General features: G+C 39.1%; 2 protein-coding genes across 3 annotated transcripts; one reads left to right on the top strand and one right to left on the bottom strand.

The window, feature by feature from the left end:
* Positions 1–912: 912 nt before the first annotated feature.
* mrpl27 (mitochondrial ribosomal protein L27) lies at positions 913–7,698 on the bottom strand. Its single transcript, XM_026915534.3, has 4 exons — positions 7,601–7,698; positions 6,007–6,135; positions 4,583–4,650; positions 913–3,495 (listed from the first exon to the last, which is right to left on the bottom strand). Exons 1-4 carry the CDS (start codon positions 7,638–7,640, stop codon positions 3,289–3,291), a joined length of 444 nt encoding a protein of 147 aa, XP_026771335.1. The 5' UTR covers positions 7,641–7,698; the 3' UTR covers positions 913–3,288.
* Positions 7,699–7,893: 195 nt separating this feature from the next.
* On the top strand, positions 7,894–17,272 carry eme1 (essential meiotic structure-specific endonuclease 1). 2 transcript variants are annotated; one of them, XM_034309646.2, is made up of 9 exons: positions 7,894–8,008; positions 8,892–9,496; positions 9,693–9,820; positions 10,703–10,792; positions 11,136–11,260; positions 12,337–12,457; positions 15,462–15,577; positions 15,730–15,919; positions 16,964–17,272. In XM_034309646.2, exons 2-9 carry the CDS (start codon positions 8,893–8,895, stop codon positions 17,138–17,140), a joined length of 1,551 nt encoding a protein of 516 aa, XP_034165537.2. In that variant the 5' UTR covers positions 7,894–8,008; position 8,892; the 3' UTR covers positions 17,141–17,272. The 2 variants fall into 2 exon arrangements, with proteins under 2 accessions (XP_034165537.2, XP_026771343.3); XM_026915542.3 differs by having other exon boundaries at positions 8,860–9,496.
* The last annotated feature ends 7,898 nt before the right edge of the window (positions 17,273–25,170 follow it).

Here is a 25,170-nt window from a genome sequence, read left to right as displayed (position 1 = left end):
ACTTAAGAATAAATCTTAGCAAAGAAAATGCTTCATCTGGTGCAAACATTGAACAACTACATACGAATTCTTTACTGCATAATGAGATTATTTGCATAAAAAATACTTATACCTCCCACAGAATTTAACTGATCTCCTCTGACATTATCATGAACATGGTGTTTTCTTACTACGAATAGTTTACAGACAAATGTACCTATCATGTGAAAATGCTGAAGAATATTTTACTCATAAAATTTACAAAAAAATGTGACTTGTTACAACTGACCCCATTCTTCCTTATTTACACATACTCTATGTTATGCTGTTATGATGTGGGGGGCATTTATTTATTTCACTGCCATGTTTTGACTCCACTTCTTCCCCTAGAGTGAAGCGTCACTGTAAATCAATCCGACGTTTTTCTGACTCATCAACTTTACCCTACAATGAAACACTTCTATTCAGATGGGCGTGGTCTCTTTCAGAATGACTCCGCCCCCGTCCGCAGGTCACAAGCCCTGACTGAATGGTTTAATGCGGATGAAAAGGATGTAAATCATACGCTATAGCCTTCACACTCATCACACACATCGCTAAGGGAGATTTTGGAAGGACAGCGCATCCTACCCTCATTATCAAGACACAATTCAGGAAATAACTTTTGGAAGAACGCTGCTCATCGCTCCTGTACAGCTCCAGAGACATGTGGAATCAATTCCAAGGAGCATTAAAGCTGTTTTGACGGCTCATCTTGGCCCAAATCACCTTACTATCACAATTTTGTTGTTTTTTTCCCTTTAATTTGTCAAAAATAAGCTCTCAATTCTTCAATATAGCATAATAGAAATATAGAAAAACCTGGACCGCGAAATTATTTGCTCCTAAGCAACAGAGTAGCCAGAGAGAGAAATGGCTGTCATGCATGATTACTTGTTTTTTTTTTTTTTTTCCTAGTTGCAGTTTTATACCATGAGAGAGGCTTTGCACATGTCCAAGACTCTCATTACAACAAACGTGGGTGTAAAGTGCTTTTAGGGGGAAAAGAGAAAATACCAGTGAAGCCAGCAGCGGAGAAATAAATCTCCATGGCGATGAGGCACAATCACAGCCTCCTCCTCCTCCACCTCCTCATGCTATTTATCTTCAGCCAAAGCAGGACAGAGTCAATAGCAGTGACGCAATGGAGTGCAAACATGACAAAACTGCCTACAAGGCAGAGCAAATTGTTTCCAAGTCTAAAGAGCTTTTCCTCTGTCATCTGAGAAAGCTGAATTAGGCTGCTGTGGCACTTCAATAATTTTCACATTTTCAGAAAATGTAACTGAACACTCTTACAAATCCAAGCTAGTATCAGCTAACTAGATTAGATAAAATTTCTCTGTAGCTTTGGAGGCAGAAGTTCATGAGAATTTGAGCTGCTTGTGTGACAGTTACAGTGAGACGTCACATTACATACTGCTGAACATCCCAAAAATACACACGTTATCTTTAGTTAAAGAAACTTTGGAATATTGCCAATGAAATATTTCTTATATTCACTCACTATCTAGATTAACAGCACTCAGCACTCTGTGCTTATGTTCCTTTTTTTCCGCTTCCCATCTTTCAACCTGATTGTCTGGGATGTAAAAATAATCTTTTCTGAAAAGTTTGGAAGCAATGCTGTGACCAAAATACCAGTAACAGAGCTTTCCGAAAGCAGCCACTTCCCATACTGTAAATTTAACCATAAGAAAAGTAATCATTAAAAAATTGCTGTGGTATAAGAGAAATAAAAGACAAATAAAACAGCATGTGCTGTTATTAGAAACGAATCAGCTTTGTAGTCGTAAGTCCACTTCATCACATCACCACATCATTGATTATTTTACTATAACTGCACAGCCCCAAGAGTTTACTTCCTTATTTATCCAATTTCCCCCTTACGTCATCAAACTCTGAAAGTTGCTGAACACACTTTGGAACACCTTAAATATGACTCTGTAAAAGGAATAGTGGATTTACCTTAATACTCAAGCTGATTGTGTGGAAAAAAATTAATACAAACAAATTGTCCCAGCTGATTTAGTAACAGTGGGCGTCATTTATCAATCTTTTGGTAAGTTCTGTGTAAATGTTTGCGTAAGCCAAACCGAATAAACATTCTCAGCTGGATTTACAAAGGTTTCAGAAAAGGCTGAGTTTCTTAGTACTTGTGTGTATGTTGATCACCTGTAAAGTGCAAAGTGCATTCCTGACACATGCGCATTTGCATTTAGTGACGCCCACAAAACTCCATAAAAGGTAAGTGCATAGCCGGCTGGGAGCATGAAATGAATGATCAGGGTAAAGGCTGAAAAACAAAAGTGTGAATTCATTGTGACTCACTTCTTTGCCAATAAAAATATTCAGCAACACAATAACAATATTATTATTATTATTACTATTATTATAAAAAATAATAATATTGATTATTATAAGCCAGAGCTAAATCCTCTGTTACTTGAGGCGTTTGTTTACGGCTATGTGCAGGCAGACCGGCGCATCCTCCATTTATACGCCGCATTTTCTTTTGTCATAAGTAAATGACTCGTTTTGTCTTAATTTATGGGTTTGTGTCAGCTCGCTTTCTTTATTTTTTATATTCTTTAATTAAAGCCAGTAATAAAAAAACTTATGTTTTCACAAAATGTTCTCGATGGTACTCTTCGTCCCTGACCCAGTCAACTAGCGTGACGATGAGTGTTTCTAGCTTGTGTTTCTGATAGAGACTCCAAAGCTCTTCTATAAGTCACACTGGATAATGGCGTCTGCTGAACGCCGTAGACGTTAAAAAAAAAAAAAAAAAAAAAGCTATTTAAACTAGACAGGAAATGTCAGATATAACAGTGCAGTAATCCATGCTAATGATATGACTTGAAGTCATTGAAGTCAAGCTAGTTAGTTAGTCTTCCTTAGGTGTAAATTTACACACACTCAGGAGCAGGAGAACGATATGAACATTTTATCTCAACGAAATATTACACTTTAGAATGTAGGGTTTAATACTGATGGAGGTGGATTATTTTCCTGTTCCTGTTTCCTGTCTGGTGGGGCGTGCAAACTTATGAGCGGAACTCTACATGGAAATATGTTTATAAATCATAAATCAAGTAGGTTAGTAAAAAATGATTTAGTTTGACTATGATATTTATTCACATAACTTAGTGTAAAAAAAAAAAAAAAAAAGCTGTTTCCTCTTCAATGGTAATATCACAGACGAGCTCCATGTCTGACTCCCACACATTTCTCAGTTCAGGGAATCTGGACGCTGGTTATAACCGTTTCTCAGACCATGTCCACTAGTTTGAAGTTGTTCTCCTGCTTGGTGGGGACGACGTTGATGAAGGACTTGTAGAGCACGGCTCCTCTGGGCAGTTTGGGGATCACTTCCCTGGCTTCAGCGCTACGAGGTGGAGGAATGTACACTTCTTTAGTGAACCGGACCATACCATCCTCCAGAGCGTACAGCGTGTTGTTCGTCCCCATGCCCACCTGTCAGAAAGAAAGATGGCACCACATGGAGTCAGGGTCAAGTGACATCCTGCAGAAGAGTGAATATTAGAGTGCAAATGTTTGTGCACTCTATGGTTTTAGAATGAGAGGAAATGTACCTTGACATATTGTGTAAAAAAATAAATATGTACCAATAACAAAATTCCAGAATATTATAAAATAAACGTGTATTTATTAAATGTACATCTACTAAAAATTTAACTGCCCAGAAAGAAAAAACAAAAAAAAAAAAACCCAAAAAACCCAAATTGTATTAAAATAGAAAGTTGGGAGAGAATTGTAGTGTGTGGAAATTTTGTGTTGCTGTGAGTGATTTTTAAAATGTAAAATAAAAATGACTGATATTTTTATGCAAAAATTAATACACATCATGATTCTGCCTTGAATGATTAAAATACTTTGTATCGCATAAAATCACATCACGATCTATCAAAACTGAAAATAAATAAAAACACATTTGAACTACAGGAGTGTGTATATATATATATATATATATATATACATATATATATGTATATATATATATATATATATTACACTCCTGTAGTTCAAATGTGTTTTTATTTATTTACCCACAATAAGATTGTCTAATATTATTGCTGATATTTAGACCAATGTAACCTGGGATTCAAGTAAACAGCTGCCATTTTTAAACCCATCAAATAGCTTCATATTCACTGTATATGCTCACTACATGGGGTAATGGTGTTTTTAGACCCTATGCAGTGCACTGTATTCACCAGCACAACTGCATTTCAGATTCAGCAACAGAAAAGTGTGACTTCCAGAGAGAACTAATCAATCACATGTAGCTGAATTTCCACGTCTGGAGGACAAACTGTACTTGGGTTTCATATTTAACTAGTCAGTTGATGCATGATTTAAAAATGAGTATTATTTTAGTATTAAAATAAGTATTATATCAAATTTCATAAGTGTATTCAGTCAAAAGTTTTTAAATAAAAATCAAAAAGTTCTGATATATCTTTTGGTTACCTAACGTAAAATCTATCGAGATATATATATATTTTTAGAAAATCGAGCACAGCATGTACAAACATCTTACATGAGCTCCGGGATGCCAGCGCATGAGCCTCTGTGTGGCGAGGATGTTACCTGCATGAACAAAGTCTCCTAAAAGGATGAAACAGTGAAGATTAATGAATATTGCAGGAAAACTGAAAATATGTGAAGAAAACACAGAAGTAGTTTAAACACAGGAATAACGCAGATGTCACGGGTCACAGTGTGTTATAGTAAATGTGTATTATCTACAGACTTCTTTGGAGATTTTCCGGTCATTAACTGTACAATTAAAATGAGAAAACATGAAATATGATGTGCATTAGGGAGGCTGCAGAAAATAAGGAAACCACTAAACCATGGGGTCTGTGAAGTACAGACAGGGGGTCTGCCACTTTCTAATACTGTTACAGTGATGGAAATTGCAATCCAGCGTTATCAGAGTTATTATAGCTATAAAAGCATTTTCACTGGAAAGTATAAAGATAATGATTTTTTTTATCATTGTAATTAAAATGATAATTAAAATTCTATTGGTGAAAAGATAAAAAAAAAAAAAAAAAACTATGGCTCCAATAAATAGTCCAAATATTATTGTACACCTTTAAAAAATATACAACGGCTGGACAATATGACGATAACACCTATCAGTACACCCTATTCTGAGACGTCATGGATATACACTCACTGTCCACATTATTAGGAACACCTGTACACCTGCTCATTTATGCAGTTATCTAATCAGCCAATCAAGTGGCAGCAGCACAATGTGTAAAATCATGCAGATACAGGTCGAGATGTTCATATCAAACATCAGAATGGGGGAAAAAAGTGAGATCTCTGTGCCTTTAACCATGGTATGGTTGTTGGTGACAGATGGGCTGGTTTGAGTATTTCAGAAACTGCTGATCTTCTGCGATTTTCACACCCAACAGAGTTTACACAGAATGGTGGTGGGGGGTGGGACGGACATTGAGTGAGCGACAGTTCTGTGAAAATGGCCAGACTGGTTTGAACTGCCAGGAAGGATCTAGTAACTCATATAATCACTCTTTACAACCGTGGTGAGCAGAAAAGCATCTCAGCATGCACAAAACACCGAACTTAGCAGTGGATGAGCTACAACAGCAGAAGACCACATCAGGTCCCACTCCTCTCAGCCAAGAACAGGAATCTATCATGGGCACAGACTCACCGAAACAGGACAGCTGATGATTAGAAAAATATTATTACTGTGATTCATTAATTAATTAATTTACTGGAATTTGCTTTTATCCTGAACAGATCTTTTAGGTGTTTAGATACTGAGGTTTTCCATTTGTCTCGTTATAATCCCTTTTCCTTTTCTCTTGCTTTATCCATCCATTTAATTTTTCCATTTTTAAGATGTTCAATGTTCTAGTGCAATCTCACAAGCTGTGAAGTGTTTTCATGTTGTTAGGAACGCAGCTTAAATATTCAATTTACCGTCTTGTTTCTTGAAGCCGTATCTGTGACCCGGACTTTTCCCTCCCAGGTTCTTGCTGCTGCCTCCAGACTTTTTAGATGCAGGTCTGCTTGAGAGAACCGCTGGTGTCTGACATGACACGAGAAAACCTGCAGAAACACAAACACACACACACACACACACACACACACACACACACACACACACACAAGACCAAGAGAGTGTGACTACATCCAGACAGTCTGCCTTGGGATTGAAGAATCCATACCAGAATTACACCACAGGCACAAATGGTAAAAGAAATCTATACAGTGTGTTTTTCAATTTAGCATACTTTTTAAATGAAGGGTGCCAATACTTCTGACGTTAACTGTAGAGGTTGCACAGGGCTTGAAAGTCCGAATAAGACTTTTATTACAATAAATTATAGTTCTTAGTATATTTCTGTAGACTAAATATGAAGATAATGATTCAAAATCAACACAGCAATGTAGGAACTTTGGGGTAAAAGTTTGGGGTTTTGTGATGATCAGCTCAGACGCTGGCTTTGAACCCTGTGGTCTGAGGAGGTGACGTCCACGTGCACAAACCTCTACAAGATCAACCATGTTAGACACAACAGTAGGAGGCTGAGTGCTGCTTTTTTCCCTCCAGGGGAGAAACCAGAGTTTTATTTTTAAGTTAAAAAAATTGCACTATTTAAGAAACACTATTCCAGGTCCCTATTTAAATGAATAAACATATTGTGTATTATTCATTTGAGCTCATTTTCATGAAGGGTACCAATACTTCTACACAGGTTTCACAGCTCTGGAACTCGCAAATAAGACTTTTATTATGAAAGGATAGAGTCTACAGTTCTTTGTTAGTGAGAAATAAAGATTTGAATTCAAGAATCAGTGATATGTGCTTCACACTATCAGGGATTACTACACTCAGAAAATGTACACAGAAAATAAACAGATATAGTATAGATTATAGAATATATAATAATATATACTATATAATATACAATAATATATAGTTAGGTTGCCTGTTTATTTTGTTTTAGTGTGTGTTTCTTTTCTGAAACCATAAAGCAACCTTGGGTTTGAGAAAGGTGCTGTATAAGTTAATAATAATAACTTTATTATTATTATTATTATTATTATTATTATTATTAATGATAACTGCTTGCCAAGGTCAAATAATGCAGTTCACTCACATGGTTAGTACTTTGTGAAATAAACACATTAATCTACCTTGTTTAACAGTCTAAACTTTCAGATACATTGGAAAAAAAATGCAAAACACAGGAAACACAAAGAAAATACTGGACAAGCTGCTAATTCCACATGCCTGAACACTCACAGGCACGTTTAAGCAAACAGAATTACTAGCGTACTAAACAGTATGAATAGCTTTAGCGCTGTATTATTTAGACATGGATACTATTTAGTACTCTAGTATGCATGTTTGGAGGAAACGTTAGCTCTGGATGATTTAGCCAACTGCCCATAAATATATAATAATTATTTTATACAATATATCCTTTCTACAAGCTATTCTCATGTGTTCTTCTTAATTTTTTTTAAACGTTTAGGGCAAATAAATATTTTAAACAAACAAACTTACCCGTTCTGGGTCTTAATAACAAGGACACGAGCGCCGCCATTTTGAAAACGTAACTGTGACGCGTGACGCGATGACGCAGTGACGCAAGTCCGCATTCAAAAAAATATCAAACGTCTCCTTACTTTCTATTTAAGTGCTTAAAGGTATACCGAACATTAAATTAATAACTTGTACAGCATATATAGTGCTCTATATATGAATAAAGAGTTATTTTGGATCAAGGCATACTTGTTTGAGTATTTATTATTCGTATTAAAAAAAATATTCGGGTGTAATGAGGGGGTTGAGGCGGTAGGTGGCAGCACCGCATACAGCCGCTTTCCATCCAACATAAAGAAGAGGAAGAGGAAGAAGAAAGAAAATACACCCGCGCTGTTTGGAGCTGGAAGATATTTCATTAATAATAAGGTAGGAGTAAACAATAATGTGTGCATGTTTTTCTCATTCCGAGAATTTCTTTTTACTTTTAGTTTATATTAGAATGTTTGAATTCACTATATTCTACATCTTTGTACAACTGACCTTGTTTGTGAATAGAAAATGCTTTCCATAATAAAGGTGTTGATTAATTAAGGAATAAAACACTCAGTGTGATGCTGTTGTAGGAAAATAATCAACGACAGGCTGGTGTAATTGATGCAGAGTTACTGTTACCGCCTTATAACAGGTTATTTTCCTCTAACAGCCCTTCCCAATGTGATTTTATACCTCTTATACCACCGCAATTTGCCAAAAGATTACAATTTAATCTTTTGATGAGCATTTTTATCCGTTTATAGTTACTTCTAATGTTGTGGAACATTCTACAATGCATGTTCCGGTTATCACTTATGTTATATAGCAGTTATAAACAGACATTACTTTACAAAGCTCTTTTTTTTTGTTCTCTTCTGAAGTTAATAAGACAAAAAAGTGTCGGAGATGTCAGAGGTGCTGTTACAGGAAATTAATCAACACTTTCAGATTTGAGAACTGAACAGTGCTGTGTTGTTGTTTTGTATAACAGAAGCGCTGACAGTTGTGCAGCTGCAGATCACAGGTTCCTGTATGCTAACAAGCTCAGGGAAATTCTTCAGGACCGAGACGTTTACACTCTGTTCTTGATAACAAGCTTTGTCTTACTAACTTCAGGAGAGAGAAAAGAGAGGCAGGAAATGCATCCAGACACTACAGATAGAGATGATGTTAAAAATGCATTAATAAAGTATTTCTTTATCCATGAGGAATCATGTTTTTGTCTTTTTTATCCTTTCATGCAGTCATTTACAGTGTAATGTATCTGACCGCTCAGGATGGGGAGCAGCAGCCGAGCAGGATTTCGTATCAATGACAGTGACTCCAGTGACTCAGAGCAGCTCCCTGTGATCGATTTCTCTCAAAAACCAAAGACCGTGGTGTGTTCAGACTCCCCGGATTCTGCAACGACTCATCCGGTCTCGGCTCGGCCTGCTGGAGGAAACGTCTTCACGGTCAGCAGTGGCAGTGAGGAGGAGGAGGAGGAGGAGGCTTACATTCCTCTGGCTGTGAGACTGAAACAGAAAGCTGTAGCTAAGAGCACATGTGAGAGTCAGAATTCATCTGTGAATCAGAACGGAGGCTTGAAGGAGAAGATATCAACTGCTCAGTGTGTTCAAGTTTTACAGGATGATCCACTGAGGCATTATGGAAAAGAGCCTGTCTCCGTCAGGGATGAAGACACTGGGCTCCGAAAGCGCAAACGCACCCTGGAGGAGATTGAGGCGAGCAGAGAGGAGGCCCTGCGCAGGAAAGCCGAGCGGGAGAAGCAGCACGGAGAGAGGGAGCGACTGAGAATGGAGAAGAAAGCACTGATGGATGCTGTGAAGGCCATGAGGCCGGAGGAGTGCATCAAACACATGGTGGTGGTGGTAGATCCTGGTAGGTGGCGCTGTTGTTCCAGCACCTTCCTCACATTGTTACATGGTGTAAAGTGTTAACCTGTAATTGGATCAGTATGGATAACCTGTGTATGCATCAGTATTGATTAGCCACATGTATCTGTGTGTGTGTGTGTGTGTGTGTGTGTGTGGGCGTGCATGTTTGTGTGTATGTGTGTGTGTGTGTGTGTGTGTAGGCCTGCTGCAGCTGGAGGGTGGTGGTGATCTCCTGACCTCACTGCACACAATGGGATGCAGCTGTGCCATCGAGAAGCAGCCGCTGCCACGGAGTGTGTCTTGGGTTAGACGAGCACCCTGTCCTCAGGTACACACACACACACACACACACACACACACTTCTTCTTCAGTCCCTAGCTGGCGACAGGTACGCTGCTGTGGGTGCCGTTGTATTTCAAACTTTACTCGTGATGCCTTTCAATGTTTTATGATCCACGGCAATGGCTTTGGACTTTGGTGGTTGAAGTGAACTTCTTCTCCTGGACCAGTAATCCCAAATTTACTGCTGGTGAATCATCTGTTGTCAGGACTTTGTTCTGGGTTGATCTTCAGGCCGTATGGCAGGGTGATGTGAGCAGTGTTATAAAGGATATCGGTGGCCTTGGTGTCCGTGTTTTGGCGAATATAGCTCTGTCATCAGCGAACATCAAATCAGCCACAAAGCTGTTGTTATTGTACTAGAGTCCTTGCCTGTCCTCGAATACATTTCTCATAATGGCGACAGTCACTGTACTGAACAGCAGTGGAGAGATGACGTCTCCTTGGCGGACTTTTGTTTCCTAAAAATTGATAGACAGCATGTTTTTTTTTGCTTCCTGTTTTTGTTGGATCACAGAAGAAAAAAATTCTGATTACTTTTAAATCACACAACAAGTTGTGAATTCTTGTGTGAACATGTGTGTCATCTATTGTAAATTTAAGATTAAGTCTGTTTTCTTTGTTTTCGTTGAATGTGAATTTATATTGGATATTGAACTTCCAGGTTTCTTATCCTTATTTTCTTATTCTTATTTTAATTTGTTCTGCATTTAAACTAAAAAATGTATGTAAATTTATGTAAAATATAATGATTTATAATAGTTTTATTTAATGCCGGATGATTGCAGTGTTGTCGTTTACACACACACAGACATGCACACATCCCATTTATCTCTGCTCCTTGGTGTGTGTTTATAATTTTTTCTCCCAGACTGGAGAAGTGATGTCTATGCCGGAAGCTCTTGCGGTGATCCAGGTCCCGGTGGATGACTTCATCAGCATGGTTCACAGTTCCACACAGGTGAGCAGCAGCTCTTTATTCTCTAACACTCATTAGCACTGAAGACTCTCACACTTTAACGTTAATGCGCTAATGAGGCCATTAACTCCTCATGTCCTTCTCGTGCGCACAGAGGCAAGCGTACGCTCTGATCAAATTAGCGCCATGGCTTTGAAGGTGATGCAGAGTTGTAGTTTTGACCTGTGAAGATTAAAAATAATGGATGTAATTACACACTCCTGTCTCAGTGATGTGAAAAATGATCTATTAGCTCCTTTCAGTATGCTGCATGTTGTGTGGAGCCGGTGAAGAGCTTAAAGCTGTGGGTGGGTGTGTGTGTGTTTCTGTGTGTGTGTTTGTACAGGAGAAGAGGAGTGGAGGAACGAGCGACCGTGGCGTAACCCTCACTGCTTGGGTTCTCCGTCTCATGGCGAGAAACGCAGACAGAACCCTCAGTCTGGTGGTGATCGACATAGAGAAATATTTTAAGTAATTGTTTTGTTACTTTTTTTTAATCTCTGAAACAAGTAAACACACCAGTCAGAAGTCAGGATTGTAGCAGAAAATCAATGAGCCCAGACGCCAGGTTTGTAATTCTGATGCAAACGTATTGAAAAATCTAGAAAAAGAAGCTGAGAGAGAATTAACGCTGGAATAATAAACAACGTAATATCACAAAGTGAGATTTTTCTCTATCACTATTCCATGATTCCATATACAAGAGAGAAGTACAGTATCTTCTAGGCTTGGGATGATTAATGATAGACTCTATTGACAACTCCTGATACTATAATGATGCCCATCAAGTCCAGAGTTAAATGTCTGTTGGAAAATGTTTCTGTACGTGTCTGCAGCTTCAACACGCATTACACGCATTACCTGCATTGTAGGTGCGTTGTGATTGGTCAGTACCACACACTGGGAGCCAATAATAAGAAAGAAAGAAAGAAAGAAAATTATCCATCAATAAATCAGTTAGTATAGATTTAATATAAATTTAAGTACATATTTATTGAAAGATATATTGATGCATTCAAGGATAGATTTGTTTTATTAATTATAACTGTGAACCCATTTATATATTTTGTCATAAATGTAACTTTATTGCCAGATGTTTATGATATAAATCCAGTGAAACGTTTAGTGAAGCGCTGCTGTTTTACACCGAGTGAGCCTGGAATGGCTTTAAAAGCCGCAGGAGGAGACACTCAGGGCACACTGACCCGAAGAGCTGCAGCCTGATTTATTTCCTACAGCAGGGCAGTGAAGCGTCAGTGTGAGAGCTGCTACACGTCTGCACGTCTCGTTCAGGCGTCTGCACATCTCGTTCAGGCGTCTGCACGTCTCGTTAATGTGTCTGCACGTCTCGTTCAGGCGTCTGCACGTCTCGTTAATGTGTCTGCATGTCTCGTTCAGGCGTCTGCACGTCTCGTTAATGTGTCTGCATGTCTCGTTCAGGCGTCTGCACGTCTCATTCAGGCGTCTGCACGTCTCGTTAATGTGTCTGCACGTCTCGTTCAGGCGTCTGCATGTCTTGTTCATGTGTCTGCACGTCTCGTTCACAGGAATCAGAACGCTAAGGGACGGCAGAAGTTTCGGGATGCGGTGCTGGGGGACGAGACGAAGAAGAGGAAGAGGAAAGACGTGGAGCAGCTTCCTGATGTCTCTTGGGTGGAGTTGGAGGAGGCACGTTAATAATAATATTATTATTATTAATACTTTAATAATAATAATAATAATAATAATAATAATAACAACAACTTTAATTGTTTAGCACCCTTCATACATAAAATGCAGCTCAAAGTGCTTCGCAATGAAAGAAATATACTAAAATGATAAAATAATAATAATGCAACACGACAAAAATAAAAATGAAATATTAAAGCATAAATTATTAAGAAATAAAAATAAGTAATCAAACAGAAAATAAAATATTAAGATCGTTTCGATTTCAGCTTTTGGGTCAAGCAGCTCTGTTTGTTTATCTGTTCTGAGTGGAAAGTATTGGACCCCTGAGTAACGTCCTGAACAGTTCCCTTTTCTTTATGTGTGTGCATGAATTTTTACACCTCTATGATCGAGAAAAAAAATATTTTTGACCACATTTGCACCTGAAGTTAAAACTTCCACCAATTAAGATTCAGACTCCAGTCAGTTAGATATTTAAAATAATATCATAAATTATTATTATTGTTAAGTTCTCAGTATTAACCTGTCAAGTGTTTAATTACAGAAAATAATAAATAGTGGTGTGATGCAGAAAGTAGGTGGGAAGCAGAAAGTAGGTGGGAAGCAGAAAGTGTGTGATGCAGCCCAACAAGAAGTGGAGATACACCCTTGTGTTGATTATTTTCCAACGATGGTACATCCTGAAGAGTTTTAATTCTTCTAAAGCACAGCAAACTACCCAAGCCACAATTTTTAATTTATTAACAAATGACACGTCATTTTTATCCATTTGTAGTTACATTTACTGTTATGGAATGCCCTCGAAACAAGGTAGTCATTTACGTTATAGCAGCTTCTTTTTTTTTTTTAACTGTCTATACATTGATAAGATTGAATTCTGGCTTGTGCTTGGTCAGAAGGTGTTGATTAATTTTCTATAACAGCAGCTCTGACAGTAGAGCAGCTGTAAATCAAGGGTTAATATTAATGCGCTCATGCTAATACGTTATCGTTTCTATAGTAACAACTTACACAGGGACTTGCTTCACATAAACAGTTAAAAAAAGTGTGTAATTGTTGCTATGGTGAAGTCTTCTGTAAGGAGATGTTTATTTCATATTTATGGAAGGAGTCTCCAGTGTCAGCACTTTGTAACAGTCAGAGGTAAAGCGGTAACTTCTAGACAGAGAAGTGCGTTTCATAGCGTTGGATAAAATCAATATCCAATATTTAAAATAAATATAAATGGTGTGTGTTTCAGTATGTGTGTGTGTGTGTGTGTGTGTGTGTGTATCAGGCTCAGGTGTGATACAGATACGGTGCTTTATTAATTGAATTTTGTGCACTTTCATTAGCCGTCACACTTCATCAGCAGGTTAGTCACTTTATATGTACGTGTATTAATATGTTAGAAGCTTTTATCAGAAATGAGACAGAATCCAATCCGAGCATGAAGACGACGGTCAGACACGTGCTGCGAGGAGTACAGCTCACCAGCCGAAGAACAGACAGAGAAGGAGATTAGCGTAGAATTCAGTATTAGTGTTGGTGTTGATTATTATGTCAAACTTACAGTGTTTTCCAGAATTATTGGCACCCTTTATAAACTTGAGCAAAACTGATTCTATAAAATAAACATCATGCGCAATAGTTCAACTAGGAGACACTAATTGTTTGTTCTAACAAAATTACAATATCAGTAGAAGTACTACATGGTAGTATTTCATCTAAAAATCATATGAATGCCAAAATTATTGACACCCCTCAGGAATATTTGAAATAAATGGAAACTGTGATTCTTGAAAAACGAATATAATTTTTCCTTTGCTTGCAGTCCTCAGGTGCCTTCAACAATTGTCCTATATCCCTGCGGTATAAGTATGATGTTGCACACATGGAAAAATCCCTGTTATTCACTTACTCTGTTGGGTTCATGCATTTCCTCCGAATACCAAACAGGGGAAAAACTGAAAACTTGTAACTCCTTCATTCAAACAAACCAAAAACACACTAAATTTACAGATCTGTCGTCGGTCCTTTTGTCTGTCCTCAAAGATCACTCAAATTCAACATTGTCCAAGTTTATACTGATCTTTTTTTTTTTTTTTAAAACAAAACCAATAAGATGAGCTCTTCTCTGTGACAAAGACACTAATTGCTAATCACAATGGAGGAGCTGCTGATTAATTGCGTGTCTCAGTATCCAGAGCTATTCAATACAACCTTAAAGACATCAAACTTGTTTTTGTCCAACCTAAATTAGTCCTGCGATCGGTCGTCACGGCTCCGTAGCTCTCGGATGAGGTCAGTTTGTCGAGATAATAGAGCACCCATTTTCTTGGCCTCTGTGATTTTCTCCCGTCTTCTCTAAAGGATGACAGAAGCCACAACCTTTGTTTTTTTTTTTTTTAAATTTAATCAGATTCATGCTGGATTTAGAAACATGTAGAATGGACCCTGCTCATTCATGGTAAGTGAAGCACAAAATCCTGATCATCTGCATGGATGTGTGTGAAAAATATCAGCCAAAACAGAGATGAAACATAAGGGGCGTGTCACACTGTCACTCTGTGTAATCACCATGTAAGGTGGAAACACAACTGTCACTGATAGTCTGCCTGAATCTACAGTCTGGAGTAGAAAGAAATCAGCCCCAGCCTCACTGTGTGTTTTTCTTCTGACTGTTGTTGGTGCTGATGCTGTTCTTGTTTCACAGAAATCCAAAATAATCCGCTTTAAGATCTTTGTTAAGATTATAATAATCTGATGTGAAAGACAGCGGGGTTTAGCCCTGCTAGCACATTTCTTCCACAGAGTTTAATTTAAATTGTTATTCATCATTTTAAACTTGCAGTTTCTGTAGTTCAGTACAGAAACTTATTCTGGTGTGTTTTAGCCATCTGTTGTTTTTTTTTTTTTTTTTTTTTTTTGAATTTCAGTGTGCACTACCACCTCCGGTGGCAAATGAGCTTAACCTCAAACCCGCTAATGTCTAAATCTTTGCCTCTTGCTCATCCTGCAGGCTTTAGTCGACCTCCAGCTGCACACGGGGGTCCAAGTCCATTTTCACTCGACCTGGAAGGACTTCACTAATTACGTTACCATGTCAACCAAGGCAGTAGCTGAAGCACCGTTCAAGTGAGTGGGCGGCAGATGTCCATCTCTCTCTCTCTCTCTGTCTCTCTCTCTCTGTCTGTCTGTTCTATCAGAGTTATGGATGGTCTGATGGAGCAGAGAGGTCAGCCTGGGTCATTTCTCTGTGTGTGTGTGTGTGTGTGTGTGTGTTTAAGGCGGGAGCGAGAGAAGACAGGTTTTAGTTTTTGTCTCGAGAGCGAGTGGGGAGGTGGTCAGAAGGTGGAGCGTGCAGGGAAAGGACTTCTGCAGGTGTGGAAGAGGCAGATCCAGCAGCTGAACCGGGTCAGCGCAGACATGGCTACAGCCATCCTCAGCGCCTATCCCTCTCCTCAGCTTCTTATTCAGGTTAACAAACACTTCATAACACGTATATGTCTGAACAATGTGCAACAACTGTGCAACATGATGAACTGTGGGGGGAGAATGAATAACGACGAATGATCTGTTGTCCGAGAACAGAAATGTAGCATGGTCACTCTTTCCTGAAGAGCAGTGCTTGTAGCACTACACATAACCTTCATAACCCCTTAATGACAACCGACATACTGTACTTTTATAAAGATTTTTAAAGACTTATTCTAATGCATGTAAACTTGTATAAAATCTCTCAATTTGGAAGTCAAGTTGACCTCACAGCCTCACATTACATAAGGCTGACATAAGGTTGTTATGGTACCTTCCAAGCTAATGTACTTTACACTAGAATGACTCTGTAGCTCCATGCAGTTCTGGTAAATTATGTAATGGTGATGTGGCAAACATTATCATCAAATTTAGGATCGAAGAAATCATGAATCATGAAATCATGATCTGTCTCATGAACTTGTCATACGTTTTCAAATCTTGTATATCTATAAATTGTATACATTTGAAAATTGTGGGGGAAAGTATGCAGAAATTTTTAGTTTAAATCTACAAATCGGGAAAAATAATATACTTCGTATAAATCTTACAAATAAAAAATAAAATTCCTATAATCTTCAAATCGAATAAAGAATGGAATCTTTCTTGTAAATCATAAAAAAGCCTTTAAATTTGAACTTTAAAATGCTAATTGTTTCATATTAGTTGTAGAAATCTATAAATTGGTTGTTTACACTATATTCTGAGCATATGTAGTGAATACGAAGTAAAATGTGTGTTTAAGGAGCTTAAATAATTCTGAATCATGCATGAAGTGTAAAATCATTACATAAAACCTTAGATTTAAAAAAAAAAAAAACATTAGAGAGTCAGTGTAGCTCTGGTGATTATCATGGATATGATAATAAAAGCATTGTTATGTAAATAATAATAAATGAAAGCAGTTTTTATGTGCATATAGTCGCTGTGTGATACCGCTGCACAGCAGATGTGACTTTTTATCCAGCGTACGTTTCTGATTCGCAGGCGTACGCACGGTGCAAATCAGACCGAGAAAAAGCCGCGCTGCTATCAGACGTGCTGATTCGTCGTGGAGAAGGAGTGACGTCGACGACGCGCAGGATCGGTCCAGAGCTGTCCAAGCGAATCTTTCTTTTGATGATGTCATCGGACCCCCAGCAGACACTCGATTCCGTGGCATAAATATGTGCATGTGTGATGTGATGTAGTGTGAAGAGACTTGAGAGAGATTTTCTACCTTGATTTGTTTTTTTTTTTTTTTCACCATTTTATCCATTTGCTTTTATGCATTTGTTATTAAATGTTTTCTCTCAGTGTGAGGTGGTTTTGTTATGCTTCAGATACATAGAGTGCACCTTCAAAGCACCTTGGTCTCTTTTTTTTCCCCACGGCGTGTCATAGTGAATGATAACAGGGCACTGAGCTCCTTTCACATACAGTCTGTGTTCCTCACAAGCTCTCTACACTTAAAGCAATTTTCTCCTGACACTGACCCACCACTTGATGGACCGTAAAGGACTTGAGGTCACCGTCATACCCTCTCTTTGTGTTTTTCCCGCCTCGCACTCTTTTGTCCGCGCTCACACTCCACTGGTGTATGACAGGGCATCGGTAATTGCGGAACCAACAATTTGCTTACTCTTGCCATGTTATTTTGGTGTTTTTTTTAAAAAAAAACCACTGGCTTAAAACGCTACACCAGACCTGTCATTTCTCCCCCTAGCTAAAATGGCTGGCTCCCTGAGCTGAGCAACGCTGCAGTGGCACAGGTCTGTAGAGGCTCATGGCTCATTTCCAGCACATTAGCGAATGGTACCTGACAAGGAGTGGTGTATCGTACGAAAAACGAGCGGCGGGCTAACGAGCCATTAAATGTGCTTAAGAGATGAGCCGCGTGTCGTAAAAACACCTTCCCAAAAGGCTGCAGGAAAAAAACAGAAAACTTTTGTGGGCATTATGTATGGAGTAACACACTCAGTGTTGTGCTGTTACAGGGAAAAAAATAGACAACGATGGTGTGGTGTGATGAAGCGGAGTTCCTGCTGTTGATTAATGAAGTTGATTAATTTCCTATAACAGCGTTTTATTCCTCTTACACCACAGCAATTCTCCAACACTAACATATTTTACTTATTAAAGAATGACACATCATATACATAGTTTTTATCACTTTATAGTTACATTAAGTGTTACAGCTCCTGTTATCACTTACACGATAGTAGCTATAAACGATTGTTCCTTCATCAGCCTCTCTTTTCTCATCTCTTTTCTCCTCTCTTGACATTAATAAAGATAAGAACCAAAGAACCCACATAGCATAAACTCTTCTGTCCTGAAGTTTCAGCTTGACCTCTGACTGCTACAAAGCACTCACACTGGAGACTCCTTCCATAAATGTTAAATAAACTTCATCAACGTTTAATTATCCACATTATTTTTATCCATTTATGTGGATCGTCCTCCGTACAAGTCCCTGTGAATGAGCTGTTGCTATAGAAACAATAACGTATAAGAACAAGTGCATTACTATAAACCTGCACTAACGTCAGTGCTGCTGTTGCAGAGAATTAATCAACACCTCCTGACCAATCATGATGAATAATCTAAAAGACAGATTTCTGAAGATATCCACCATGTTACGCCATTCATCTTCAGTAAGAGCTTTATCCTGGGCTGGGTTGCGGTGGATCCGGATCCTATCCGGGAACGCTGGGCGTGAGGCGGGAATACACCCTGGATGATGTGGGGGCAATTCAGAGTCACCAATCCACCTACTGACATGATTTTGGGAGGTGGGAGGAACCCGGAGAACCTCGCGGAAACCCACACACCGAAACCAAGCTCGGGAAACCTCGAACCAGGGACCCTGGCCCTTTGAGACAGCAATGCTACCTCCATAATAGAGGAAGACTTCTATTTTTTCCCAACGTCCATTAAGATTTCAGCCGTTTCCAGGTCACATTCTCTTAATGATGTCCTGCACTGATTTGTTGTTTCTGCGTCATTTCATCACATCTGGAAGGCATTATGGATGCCCACTTTTGCGGGTGTATCTATAAAATGTTTGTAATATGGGCTAATGAAAGTGTTTGGATTACTTCAGGCAGATAATGGTATTTGGTTTGGAGATTTAGTGTCATTTTAAAAAATAAATAAATAAAAGTTGCCATTTTGAAGTGCATTATAGTACATCTGGCCATTCCGACATTCCGTCTAATGGCTGCTGTATGTTTCATCCTCCGGTTTTGTGTCTCGCACTGATATGCTATTGGAAGTCATTTTTCCTGCCACTTGCAGTGCGTATGAATTTTTCTATCTACCCACGGCGCTGCATTGTGTCCTTGTAACCCATTCTCGTAGAGTAACAGGCTTCATTTACCGCCTGAGCCGTCAGTGAGTCTTCCCCCAGCTCTCGGCTGGAGATTAATATAGAATGGAGGTGGCAGTGGGTCAGCGTCGACTCGTGTCACTCTCGAGCAGTGAACGCTGCTACAACTAGCCGTTAGTCACTGTCTCGCAGCCGGCTCTCTCCACTCAGCTCACCTGCCTGAGAAATGGACCTCCTTATCGGCCACCAGAGAGCACAGAGTGCTGCAGGCCCTGAGCGCCTTTTTACACTACGGCTTAGTTTAGAACAATCCACACAACCCCGTCTCACACACACACACACACACACACACACACACACACACATCCTTCATATCCAGCTGAAATCCAAGCTCAATCTCTACATGATAGACTTCATAGCATGGCTTAAAACTTTACATTAAGTAACATTAACATGAATAAATCATTAAGTTGAGCAGTAACTAATGTTACTGTAACTAAAGTTGTTATTAGTATTAATTAGCGTTTTAAATAGTGAACCAAATACGTTAAATAAACACATTCATTAGCCACTGTTTATTTCATTCACTCATTTCATGAGTAAAATTAATACATGAGTATATATACACTGCTAAAACATCATAAATGTCAGAAATATTATTTAATAATTATTTGCATAATAATAATAATAATAATAATAATAATAATAATAATAATAATAATCACTTGATTCATATTTACATGATTTATGTATGTGTAATATAATATTCGAATTATTATGATTATTTATCTTTTTATTGGATCAGCTTTAACTCATTTATTCATTTTTTTAATAATAGATTATTAAGCGTATTTCTAGATATTTTTACATTAAAAAATCTTTTCATTATAACCTTTTTTTCACTTCTTTCCAGAAATGAATGCTATAGTGTAAGTGATAACAGGAACTTGTATCAAGGATGTTCCACAGCATTAAATGTGACTATAAACAGATGAAAAAGTATGACGTCGTTCTTTTAAAAGGAATAAAACACTTTGGGACGTGCTTTTCTCAGAAAATAATCACCTTTCGGATGGCAACAGTAACACACTGCCTCATCACACCAACCTGTCATTGATTATTTTCCTATAACAGCATACCCCAGTGGGAAGTGGATCAATTTGCCTTCATTTTGACTTCCTCTCATGTTTTTGGTGTGAAGGGTGTGAAAGGAGGTGGGTTTGTTTTTGTGTCACTTCAGCTCAGGTTGTATTGTTGCTGAAAGAGGCAGAAGGGTGTTAAGGATCCTGACCGCCTTGGGGAAAGAAGCTGTTCCCGAGTCTGGCATTAACAGCCTGGGTGCTTTACTACCGTCTGGCAGACAGCAGAGAGGAAAAGACGGCATACAAAAGACGTGTGAGTCATGCACAATGCTGGTGGCCTTGCGGATGATACTTTACTCATGACCGAGGGCCTCGACAATGTCCTCGACTGTTTTCGCTTTATCGTAGGAGTCTTCCTGCTGTAAGAGAAGGGCTAATGTTGTGGCAGTTGTACAGCGAGGATGATGTTAAAGCCTAGTCTACATACACGTCAACTGGGATAGACGTATTCCTTTCCTTGTCACAAGCACTCAATCAGATTTCTGCTTTTTTTTTTTTTTTTTTTAAATCCATTCATTTTCATTTACCAACAGGCTACACGGCTGAGAGTTAGCGAAACACAAGAAAGCAGACCCTGTCTCTTGAGCTTGCGGAAAACGTGACTGATGCAGAATTTTCTCCTCTCTGTTTCTCTCTCATTCTCTGGACCGTATACGTTAACCACGCTCGTCTTTCTCCCTGAACTAACTTCCAGAAGAGGGCAGACTTGCTTCACACTCGCTTCAGTTTCTCACCAGAGAACGTTCTGTCTCTGGAGGAAGGGAGGGAACCGGAATGGGCGGAAAGTGAAGAGTCAAATCTAAATCATACAGCACTCTGTTTGCGACAGGTCAGCTTTCAGTCCAGGGAGTTCACACTGCTGTTGTTTGGTTTATTTTACATTTACGACACTCCTGTCTGTGTTATGGGAGCAAATTCTGAAAATATAGAGCCTGATGCTGTGCTCTTATGGATAGGGCTTTTGTAAAAACAAGAGTGATCTGAAAATAAAGATGTACATTAATTTGACTTGTGTTTTAAACACCAATATATCTGTAAAAGTTGTCATATTCATTCCTTTTTATGTATTTTAATGATTGTGTAATAATATCTTAAGTGAACGCTGTTAAAGCAACCCGGTCTGTCATGCTGTTCGTCAAAAGTAAATAGTATCGTGTAGCTCTTATTGTGTTGTTGTACAAATTGTACTCTTAAACCAGGTTAAAGTGAATTTATAAAGATAAAAATGTGATTTTATTTTGTTACAATTGATCTGACCATGTTTTCTCCTGCTGTCTTTAATTTACTTACGTTGCTCACTAGATATTCTTCTCCATTACCTGCTGGATCATCTGTGAGGTTACGGCGAGTTCACTCATTAATTTGAAATGTCAAATAAAAGAAAAGATCCACCGTGAACGATTTGCATATTAATCTTTATAATCAACATGTGGTGTTCAGTGGCAGCCAAGATTGAATTTATAATGAAATTGAATTGAATTGATTTTCATCGACATGTTGGTCTATTTTCACGTTGGTTAACACTTTCCTACGTTACCCACAATGCTGTTCAACGGCCTGCTGATAGTGTTGCAGTGAGATTTATACTGCATTTGACTGAAACTCGAATTTCTGACCTCCGATTAGGACAAACCGAAGAAAACTTGGAATTCCTACTCAGAATATTGGGATGGTCTCCTCGACCCCGAGTTCAGCACATGATGTCATATCAATATGGCCGCCTACACCATCAACAGTAAACAAAGTAGCATTTCTTTTCTTTTAATGAGTTCTACTCTATATACAAGTGCTTGTATATTATCCCTCACTTCATCTCTAGCTAAAGAGAGTGATGCAGCGGGGCTTTAGTGCTTTAATCTGTCCAGCTCTCTCATCTCATCCCTCAGCTGTACACTCTGTTCAAACAGATCAGTGTCCAATACTTCAACTTTCACGCTAATATCACCATCCACACCAACGTGCTCATCATCTCACAGATCACTGACTACCCGAGTCGAGTCTCTACTGTAACTCAGCATCATATAGCTGCATTGCATTCTGGGACTTTGAGTTCAGCGTTTGGAGTTCTCAGCTGAATTTCTTATTAATTTGACACTGAACATCTTTGTGATTTTTTAGTAACATTACAAGCTATATTTTTTAATTACTCAAGGAGAGATAAAAAAGAAGCTAGTGAGGGACTGACTCTATAATTGCTATAATATAAATGATAACAGGAACTAACTTATTCCGTGGCTGTTCCACTGCATAAAATGTTACTATAAATGGATAAAAAGTACTACAGATCGTTGTTTAATGAAAAGAAATGTACTCGTTGGCAAATTTCTATGGTATAAAAGGAATAAAACACTGCTGTTATTGGAAAATAATGAAATTATTATGGATGGTAGCAGTAACTCCGCTTCATCACACCACCCTGGTGTTTATTATTTTCCTATAACAACACACCCCAAAGTGATTTATTCCATTGCTTCATTTAGCTGTTTATTTCTTTATACAAAACTACATTATCTGTCAGTGGAATAAGATCATTTCAGCTGAAATTATTCAGAAAGTTTTAGATGAGATCACAGATATTATTGGATTTTTTTTGGTCTACTCAAGTTTTTGTTTTTTAATTTTCTTTCTTTTTTTTTTAAAATTTCTATCTGCACTGCCCGTCTCCGAATGTTGTTTATGTGCACCGGACTGAACTGTGCATCGTGGAAACATGGACTCACTTGAGAAAATCACACCCTGTACCTTTAGGAGCTAAGCGTAAAGCCGTGGTAGCCCTCAGAAAACCCTGATCACTATCTTTCCATCTGCCATTCACGCCGTCTCTCACCACTCCATCTCACTTTACAGACTAAACCTCGCCGTGGGAGGCTCGTCTCTCCAAAGGGACGGCTTGAGAGAGGAATCAGGCCTACTTTCCCATTCTCGCTTTACCCTCCGTCGTGCCCTGATGCCTGGAGGGACCTCTAATCAATGCTGCGCTCTCGCCCCGGCTCATGATCTCCGTCCACCAGCAACCTGATGCGACTGCTAATTACGCTGTTTGTGTGGAGCCTTCCATCACGCGGCGTCTCCGAAACTGAGCCGAGACATGCTTTATGATGTTTTCAAGGCTGTGACTTATTCATTTCAAACCCATGCCTCTTGGAGAGTCCCTGGTCGGTCTGTCTGTGAGGCTGAAGCTCTGATAGACTGTGTCTCAGGGAGTCTCTGGAGGGTGTGTGTGTGTGTGTGTGTGTGTGTGAGTGTGTCTGTGTTTGTGTGTGAGTGTGTGTGTGTGTTGATGCTAAAGGCAACAAAAGCCTGTCCAAGGCTGAAGAAGTGTCCTGCACCACCGCCACTCGGTATTCATTACACACGGTCACCCTCCGGGGCGTTTTTATTAACATTCCAATCAGCGGCGAGCGAGATTGCTCGATCTGCGGAAACAAATTGGGAATAGTCTTTGATGTAGGAGTTGAAAAACGTTCCTGCAAGAGGAAGCACGCGAAAAACTTGACGTGCAAAGCACACAGGCCCTCAGTTTAAGAAATACAGTGGCATTTTTTGGATACTAAAATGGTGCCATAAGCCTGTGTGTGTTTGTGTATGTGTGTGTTTGTGTGCCACTCACTATGAGATGGGCTCCAACTAAAAGGCTATAAGGGCAGTTTTTACTGTCGTACATGCGGGATCATGCGGTTTTTACCCTCATGTGTGCGGAAGCGGGGATTTTTACTCTCAAGCGTGCGGCTTTTAGTCTCATGCATGTGGAAGTGGGCGATTTTTACTCTCATGTGTGTGGTTTTTACTCTCATGTGTGTGATTTTTAATCTCATGTGTGAGGTAGTGGGCATTTTTAACTCTCATGCAAGCACTTTTTTACTCTCATGTGTACGGGACTAAGGGAATTTTACTCTCGTGCATGTGCAAGTGGGCGATTTTTACTCTCAAGCCAGCGTTTTTTATCCCATGTGTGCGGTACTGAGCGATTGCACACACCTCTACTCCTAGGTCCTGAAGCCACAGAAACATCACCAACCTTGTCCTTATTCGATGATGGACACTTTTCCTGCTTCTCCGGGGCTCCATGGTTGACCCGATTCCTCTTTTCTGTGTCACTGATGGATTTTTGCAACACAGTCACACTGACAGCCGCAGTTCTCCCCAAAAGACACACTTTGCTCTTGCAGGAAGTCAGCACTGAGGATGACGAAGAAAAGACATAAGGTGTCATTCCTCACGTGTCAGTCTCTCAGGTCTGTCAAACATCCAGAAGAAAAAGGCTCAATCCATATCTCCGGTGTGAGAACCACACTGAGGAATCCGTGCTGTAAATGTAGAGCTTTTGCAGATCTTTAAGGTATAAATGTGTACAATAAGGTTGGTTAGTATGGTGGTGCCACAGGAAACATTACCACCTCAAATCTCCAGGGTCCCCGGCTAGTCTCATTTACTCTAAATTGCCCCTATGTGTGAACGTGTGAATGGGTGTGTGATACAAATGACACTCTATTTTTTTTCAAGAAGACTTGACAGAAAGGTTCACAAGGCATCTGGTTGAGACTAGAGGAATGCATCTGGACTGGGATCCGATGGGACGTACTAAAAAAGACAGGCACGAGGTTTTTACTTTCACGCTTGTATAATAAACAGTGGTTTAAATTAGTCTACTAGTTTGTTGATATTTTGGGAAATAGAACCAACTCAATTCGTTAGAAAACATCGCTGGAAGGAAGAAACAAAAATAACAACTGTGTGAATGG

Source organism: Pangasianodon hypophthalmus, chromosome 12 (assembly GCF_027358585.1).
Source record: "Pangasianodon hypophthalmus isolate fPanHyp1 chromosome 12, fPanHyp1.pri, whole genome shotgun sequence".
Taxonomy (NCBI): Eukaryota; Metazoa; Chordata; class Actinopteri; order Siluriformes; family Pangasiidae; genus Pangasianodon; species Pangasianodon hypophthalmus.
Note: the sequence above shows the minus strand (reverse complement) of the source record. Positions and strands in the feature narration are given on the sequence as shown.

Bases quoted from the DNA above. Each gene is read 5' to 3' on its own strand.
- mrpl27 (XM_026915534.3), bottom strand. From the start codon at position 7,640: ATGGCGGCGCTCGTGTCCTTGTTATTAAGACCCAGAACGG. The intron at 6,136-7,600 runs GTAAGTTTGTTT...GTGTTTCTGCAG, and splicing joins GTTATTAAGACCCAGAACGG to GTTTTCTCGTGTCATGTCAG. The intron at 3,496-4,582 runs GTAAGATGTTTG...TCTTTCTGACAG, and splicing joins GCTGGCATCCCGGAGCTCAT to GTGGGCATGGGGACGAACAA.
- eme1 (XM_034309646.2), top strand. From the start codon at position 8,893: ATGGGGAGCAGCAGCCGAGCAGGATTTCGTATCAATGACAGTGACTCC. The intron at 9,497-9,692 runs GTAGGTGGCGCT...GTGTGTGTGTAG, and splicing joins GGTGGTGGTGGTAGATCCTG to GCCTGCTGCAGCTGGAGGGT. The intron at 15,578-15,729 runs GTGAGTGGGCGG...TGTGTGTTTAAG, and splicing joins GTAGCTGAAGCACCGTTCAA to GCGGGAGCGAGAGAAGACAG.